Here is a 7,682-nt window from a genome sequence, read left to right on the forward strand (position 1 = left end):
CACTGGACAGCCAATGGCTTCCCATTTCCATTCTACCACCTAGTGAGGTCTCCTCAAACACAGGTGCTCCCAGCCCATGCAAGGCCTTTTTAGTTCTAATGAAAACACCATGAAAAAAAGTCAGCAGTCACAATTTGGAAATTTACAACATTATTTCTAAAACAGTTTCTGTTTTACAGAACAGGAACAAATCCAGGCATCCTCTGGGGTAGTCAAACAATATCTCTAACATGTTGCAGGGTAAGATGGATGCTGTACACAAGTTGAAGGTTTTGGTGATGTTTCTGTCTCTGGCTACTTTCACGGTCATGGTGATAATGAACGCTGGAAATGCCACTGGGATATTCAAAGGTAACACAAGCAAATTGTCTTTGTTCAGAGGTGGATTTCATGCATTCTACAGTTTGATGATATAAGGATGGGATAGATCTGTTTGTTAGCTCATCAACTGTCCAAATACACCTTGTTCTGTGAAAGGTGGAAGTAGCTGGTGCATCCTCCAGGTGTTACAGCCAGATGCCTGAGCCCTATCTAGTCCCTTAAAGTCCAAGGAAATGGTCTCGTCCCTGGTGAACCTTGATCTAGTGGTACAATGTCTTTGCAGACATTTCCCTTGTGTCCCTGCTGGGAGATGTTCAGGCTGCTACTGTGGGTTTATAGAGGGCAGTGGTGTTTATAGAGGGCAGTGGTGTCGTGTTTGAGCACTACCCAGCTGAATCTGCCAGCAACTGACATTGTGCTTTTCTCTGGATTTCACACATAGCTGGCTCCTCTGGTTCTGTATAAGAGGGAAGGTGCTCGGGGTTCCCCATAGGGACAGTGATCCCATAATGGGTGTCTAAAGGGAAGCCAACTGCAGCATGTGGCTTGTTTACACCAAGGGTGTGCTTTCATCATCCCCAAACCCATTGGGGTGTGGATGAAATCTGGAGGAAGATTGAAGGGTGAGGGAAATCAGCAGTCTTTCCCCATCCTTAGGATGTAGTAACAGTTTTGCCTGCAATAACATTCACCACCACAGGTCTATTCAGGACAACCCCTGGAAACATCTCAGACAAGTACAGCACTGATTTCACACCAGCTGGCTGGACTTTCCTCATCTGGAATGTCATCTATGCCTGGCAGCTCGCCTGGCTTCTCTACGCCTTGTCAGGGATCTGTCGAAGGTATTTTCCCTATTTACTGTTTATGGTATAGATGAGAAGGGACAGTGACTCTTCCTTTCTGTAGTAGCTCAGAGTCTTAGCCCCTTTTCTGGGGTTTCTAGTAAGAGTAAACCCATTGCCATTTATCTTGACTTGGCATGCAGAAGGACTGCTGCTGGAGCACCTCTTAGGTTGAGCATCCAAAGCTGGGAAGCAGTTTGGAGGTGTACATGAACTGCTCTAACATGTGAACAGGTATCAGTGTGTAAACTGCTCTGTGAGGCCTCATTTCCACTAACTCGTGGGATTTGACAGTTTTACCTGCACTCACCCACTGCTAGATGCTGACAATCCACAGGGGCAAAATTAATGGATTATGGATCTAATGCTCTGAGTTTACTTGCTGTTAGACATCAGAGAATCACCACTGGGGAGTCTCTTGGCTTGTTGAACTGGACTTCAAGCTTTTTCTGGGGCTATGAGGTCAGTAACTGCCTCATGCAGTTCCTTGCAGTATCTGTAGTATTCCAGGATGTCTTCTGTGGGGCAGACTTACACTGTACCTCTCCTGTCAAGGGGACCACGGACTGCTTAGTTGGAGTTGTGTATCTGCTATTTTTCCATGGTTTGTAAGAAATCTCTCAGTTGGTGATGAGCAACACTAAATGTTGAGGGAAGAATGAAGTGTGTGTTTGTACAGAATTACCAATCAGTCCATACACCTGTATGAGCACACACAAAATACATACTCACATACTCACACAGTGATCCCAAAAGCCCCAGGAACTGGGCTAAAATTCCATGACCGTGCCATTGCTGCCACCAGCAGTGGCACAAGCTTTACAGCATCTGTGGAGCAGTCCTTAGTATCCACTGTACCTGTGATGGTGCAGAGACCAGCAAGAAGTTCTGTACTGTGGGACAGTATCCAGATGGGGAAAGCCACAGGGACTGTGTTGTGTCAGAGAAGGATGCACAGGAGAAATAGTCTGATTTAACTGGAATATTTAACTCCAGTGTAGAGTCCCTGGTAGTATAAGGAAAATGAGGCCAGGAAAGTTTGGTTGGTCAATGCAGGCATTGTTTTCCTTTCTCCATGCCCAATTTTTTCTGGCAGGAATGAACTTGGACGTGTCTTCATAAAGCCAGACTTGCTGCCAATACCTTTTTATGTGGCATGGTGTCTGAATAATGGCCTCAATGTTGGATGGCTCTTTCTGTGGGACCGAGAGTAAGTTGCCTTTTGCTTTCTAGCACTCGTTCAGAATGCCCCAGTACTTCATTTTGCCTTTTCCTCTATGTATGAACACTTAATCACACCTGTAAAACCCTATGGCAGGCCTTGGCAAAACACAGCCTTCATAGAAGTCTGGAGTTTTTGCATGATGTTGTCATCTTGCCCATGAGCTAGCTTGGTCATTGAAGTCTAAGATCTCCTCAAAGCTGCTGCTCTTCTATGTTTTTACCTCCACAGGTAAGACAGGAGCCATGCCTCTCTTCATAAACGCTCCCTGCCTTGGATTGTTTTCATAATCATGGCCACATTAAGGGCTTATAAAAGCACCACTGTCAAGAGGTGAAGAAATTAGTTGCAGTTAGGAAAATAACTTCATGATTAACAGAGTAAAACAGCAACAGCAGAATGTCAAAATGTGGGCTACATGTAGTGATTACCTTTATTAAAGGCTGATCAACTTAAATTCAGGAAAGGCCAAACACTAAAGCTATGAATTAAAGCATTGTGACACCACTGAAAAAAACGTACTGTCTATTGTGTGTGCATGTCCTTTGTCCTAGATACCTCCTTCCAGCCCTGGTGTTCCTGGTAGTCCTCACTCTTACCACGTGTGCCTCCCTCTTCATTTCACACCGAGCCTTGAGCATCTATTCCTCGTGGTTTGTGAAGGGTCACAAAGCTGAGCTCTGGCTCATCCGCATTCTGGTAGGTAGCATTTGGGAAGCTGTGCTGTGGGTAAATGCTAAAAAATGTCCCCCTCTGTGCAGTGTTGGAGGTATCAAGAGTGAAAGATTCAATGGCAGGACACAGGTAAGGAAAGAGTTCTGCCCTGACTTTGACTTGTGCTTGCTGCAGGTGCACACAGGCTTAATTGCATCTGCTTCCTATCGGACACCATGGGAATGATTCAGAGCAAGGTACTTCTCCAGCTGCTGCAGAGTGAAGTTTTCAGTGGAGTGGGAAAACTTCAGCCCAAACTTGCATCTGGGGTGGGGAGAATATTTCTTGCAGGGGGAGAAGCCATTGCTAAGGGTGGCTTCTGATGCTGTAGCTGATCATGATGTTCCTGACATTTGACCTCAAAAAATTATATATTTCTTATATGGGGAAGTGTACAGTGCTCAAGGATTCAAATGCAGCTGTCTTTCTGAGTTTTGTGAAATTCTGGAAGGAGTTGCTTTTCTGCTGTCCCTGAGAAGAGGGGTTGTTTGGCAAACCTCACAGAGAAAAAAAGATAAACACGCTCATACTCCATCAGTCCTTTTCCTCTCTCCTAGCTCAAACCTCCTACCTTGATACCTTCTTCTTCTATCCAGGACATCTCACATTGCACTCCCATGGCTGCCTGTGTGTGCTTTAACCACCTTTGATTCCTTACTTAAAGTTGGGGTTGCTCAGTGAGAAAGTGGGTCAGCAGTAAGAAACCACCCAAGAAGAAAGGGGGAGTTCTGCACGGAAAAGTTCCTACCAACCCTTCTGGAAATGTGCCTGCATCTTTTAACACAAACTGGGAGTGGGCTCTGTTCTTTACACCCCTGTACTGATCTTCCCTGCAGCACCTGTACAACACACTGCTGGGGTGGATCCCTGGACTTCTTTGGGGACTCCAAGGCTTCTATGCCTCTCCATCCTGAGGGACTTTTCCTGCAGCTGGGTCCAGAAGTCTGGCTTAACTGCCCCAGGGCCTCTGGGTCACAGAAGGCAGAGATTACCCCATTTATCACTGCTTGTCCCCTTGCTGTGCTGTGTGGCAGGTCCAGAACGGGCTGGCACTGTACGGAACGTGGACCACCATCGCCACGCTGCTGAACTTCGCCGTTGTGCTGATCTACCAGGGGAACGTGTCCCACGAGAAAGCAACCACTGCTTCTCTCAGCATCCTTACTCTCTGCCTGGTGATATGGTAAGTGCCCTCATGGGTTCCCACCAAGCCTCAAAGACCCCTTCCACCTCTCACAAATGGTGTCTGTCTGTCCCTGTTTGTTTGTAGTTTGTCCCTGTCCTGATACTGAGCACAAAGACCTCTGTTATAATCCGTGGCAGATGAACTGGGACACTGGGCAGAGCGTTTCTTCCCTGACCCTCAGGAATGCCAATAAGCACATGTTGTGGGCCAGGAACAGGGTTTTGTGACTTGCATGAGCCCAGCCTGCCTCAGGTGTACAGACGAGGGTGTGATATGGAAAACATATGAAACATGGCTCTATTTTCCCCTAAACCTACCTTAAATAATTGACTTATGAATCTTCTGAATTTTAGTAAATAAAAAAATTTTGGACTACGGTCCAAAGTAGCCCACAAAACCCCCATTCTTTGTCTAATTCCTTTCTTAGAGAATGTAAAAAAAAAAAAAAAAAAAAAAGTGGAGAAAATGCTTACTTTGGTCACTCTTTTTCTTCACAGGTTTTACCTAGAAAACTTCTCTCTTGATAAGTATGTCCGCTATAACCTCACAATCTACCCAGTGGTCATAACAGCTCTGATTGGCAGCGCATGCAAGAACAGCTCGTTTTCATCCCCAATGACCAACAACATTTTCATAGGTGAATCTTTTGGACTGTTTCCACCTCCTGCAAAAGAAGGGCAGTAAACAATTCCACATTCTAACTGCGTATTAGGGGCAGAAAGCTTGCCACTTGAAAAGTGCTACTTATTAAAAGCAGAAACAGGGATGTATTTGGAGGTATTTATTCTGCTAAGTAAAGAGTAGAGCAGAAATCAGTGCCCATGAACCTTGGGGCTGAATGCAAACCTTGTGTTGTCTCAAGTTCACTTCTGAGCTCTATGTGTTTGCCCCACAATCCTCCATCACCCACTTGGGTCCTCTGCTAGTCCATCTGACACAGGGTGGGCCAAGGGAAAAGCAGGGCTGGGATGAAGGCTGTGGACTTCCCATTTTCCCTATATTGTTTGGGATATGGGAGCAGTGCATAAGCTTCTGATCCACGGAGGGCTTCATAATGCAAAACCCTGCACATGCTCCTCTCCTATGCAGAGCTCAGGCCGGCCTTAACAAGTTTTCCTGGGATTATTTGGCAGCTGCCAGACACTGTACCAGAGCTGAGTGTAGTCATCCATTGTAAAAGGGCTTAAGCTGTCCAAATTCTGTACAATCACAGTCTGGCAGGAGCTATACCATTATGAGCAGTTTTATGCTGGCATGAGATGGACTGAGCTGTGTGAACTCTGAATCCTGCTGTAGCAGTCTGAGATGCCTATTCCCACTGTGGGGTCAGCAGAAGGGAGCATGTTCCCACCCTTCAGCCTTCCCACTGCCACATACCAGTGGCTAAAGCTAATTTCTGGACTGGTACCACCATTGTAACCATTCCAGTACATGTTCCCTTTGCAGTGCAGGTGGAGTTCTGGTCATGTCTAAAAGCACCAAGCAGGACTTGGAAAAGCTTGTCTGCCACAGGTATGGGGGCACGGGAGGCTTGTCTCCTGTGTTCCTGTAGTAGGTGCATTTCTACCAGCAAAACTTAAATCTTAGTGGTTGAGCTCGTTTGGCTGGTAGGACAAGAATGTGCTTTTCCCAAAGTTGTACATGTTTCTTTATATAGTTCAACTATTCTTGGAGTGTTTTGTTGATGTAATGCCCTTTAATTCCTGTGTCCATGAAGCCTCCCCCTTTTTAGCCGTGCCTTGACCTGGAAACATTGGGTAAATTTGGCTGTATAGTAGTGAAACTCTGAGAAATACAACTCTGGGGGCAATGGATCCTACACAGGGGATTGGGGTTTTTTTCTCTTTCCCTGAATTCCCCCAGTACTGAGAGCTGGGGTATGACAAGAGGGGTCGTGTCTTTCTCTTATGCTCTAACATGCTTTTGTTTCATTCTGGTTTGTTTCTAGTTGTTCTGCTGGCAGGGACTTCCCTGATCTTTGCTGTTCGGCTGGGACTAGTCACGTGGAGACACTATAAGAGACCACTGGAAGCATCAGGAACCACAGACCCGTCAGGCACAGTGGCCTGAGACCTCTGGCATGTTGTGGCAGATACTTGAAAGGGAGAAAAAAGAATTGGGCATCTGCTGGCCGTTCCTTCCAGTATCAATTGCCTTGTGCTTTTCCCTCTTATTCTCCATCCCAAAGGCAGGTAGATTGTGTCTGCAGACCTGTTTTGCTCCCACGTTCTCTCGGATGAGCTACTCGCAGCTTTTACTCTGGAAAAGTGCAGGGAAAGGTCCTTTAGCTGAGCAGCCCTGTGCACCTCTGTGATGCCTGAGCTGCAGCTCTCTGCTCCTGCCAGAGCAAGGAGAGCTGCCAGTGGGAGGGCCTCAGTATCCACAAGTCCTGGTGCTGTGAGCAGATCTCCTGCAGGCAGCGACTGCTTCCTTTCCTGCTTCTCTTCAGCATGACAGAAACAGATACTACAGCTTGATATCTACCTTTACAGTGTCAGCTCTGATGTTTGATAGACAAGGGAGCAGGAGGAGTGACTGAAGACTTCTGACACAAATGAGTTGCCTTTCCCTGAGCTTGTGCTGGCTGGCTGTCTCCTGCTGGAGGATGGTTTGTGGCCACTCTGGAAGGAGGTTAGATGTACAGATGAGATGGTACCTGATCTGGGGTGAAGCCTGCTGCTTCAAAGGAAGCCTGTTTAAGAAAAAAAAATAATATTTGAACCGGTAGAGCGAGTTCATCCTGGATCAGTGCCTTTCTCATGTGGTTTCACTACTTCTTAGTTGGTATTAAGAAGCCTGCAAGTGGGTTGACTGAATTGTTGGACCACTGCCTCTATTTCCTGTGCCTAATCGAGAGTTGGTGGTGCCTCACAGGTGTCTGGAAAGTGTTTCTACATGGCAGGTGCTTTCAGATACTGAATATCTTGCAATACTATTGCAAAGCTAAATTCTAAAATAATGTGTGTTATTGTTTACATTTAGCAAAAACCAAAAGCAGTGTAATGCAATTCCTCTCATCGTTCTGGCATGTTGTTTTATTTTCTAATAAATCAGCTAATTCTGCCACTGTGCCACTAACTCTGCAGATCATCTAAAGCAGCTGTCCTGGCTCCCACCTCACTCATGCCCGGGATTCCACGGTGACTCTGATCCCTTGCTGGGATGCTCTTGGATGGAGCTGCTTCCACTGAAAACGCCTTTGTCAGCCTTACAGGAGGATGCAGATTCCTATGTATGATTTAAACTCCTCTGCCCAGCACCCTGTTCATTAAGTTTCTATTTTATAAGCTCTGCTTCCCAAGAGCCCAGCTAGTAAATTCCCAGCAGCCTCTCCTTAAGCTGCCTTCTTTAATACAGTGGTATTAAATCCACTGGCATGTGGATTAAGGGGTCC

At 46.3% G+C, this 7,682-nt stretch overlaps 1 protein-coding gene across 1 annotated transcript; it reads left to right on the forward strand.

Annotated features, from left to right (window-relative positions):
- The first annotated feature begins 308 nt into the window (after nt 1–308).
- LOC114003758 lies at nt 309–6,434 on the forward strand. The gene is made up of 7 exons (XM_027751125.2): nt 309–351; nt 1,022–1,166; nt 2,263–2,376; nt 2,943–3,087; nt 4,137–4,285; nt 4,786–4,925; nt 6,237–6,434. The coding sequence occupies exons 1-7, from the start codon at nt 309–311 to the stop codon at nt 6,356–6,358; spliced, it is 858 nt and encodes a 285-aa protein (XP_027606926.2). The 3' UTR covers nt 6,359–6,434.
- Nucleotides 6,435–7,682: the final 1,248 nt, after the last annotated feature.

This window comes from Pipra filicauda, unplaced genomic scaffold, assembly GCF_003945595.2.
Source record: "Pipra filicauda isolate LSUMZ 115617 unplaced genomic scaffold, ASM394559v2 scaffold109_size3271384_pilon, whole genome shotgun sequence".
In the NCBI taxonomy this organism is placed as follows: Eukaryota; Metazoa; Chordata; class Aves; order Passeriformes; family Pipridae; genus Pipra; species Pipra filicauda.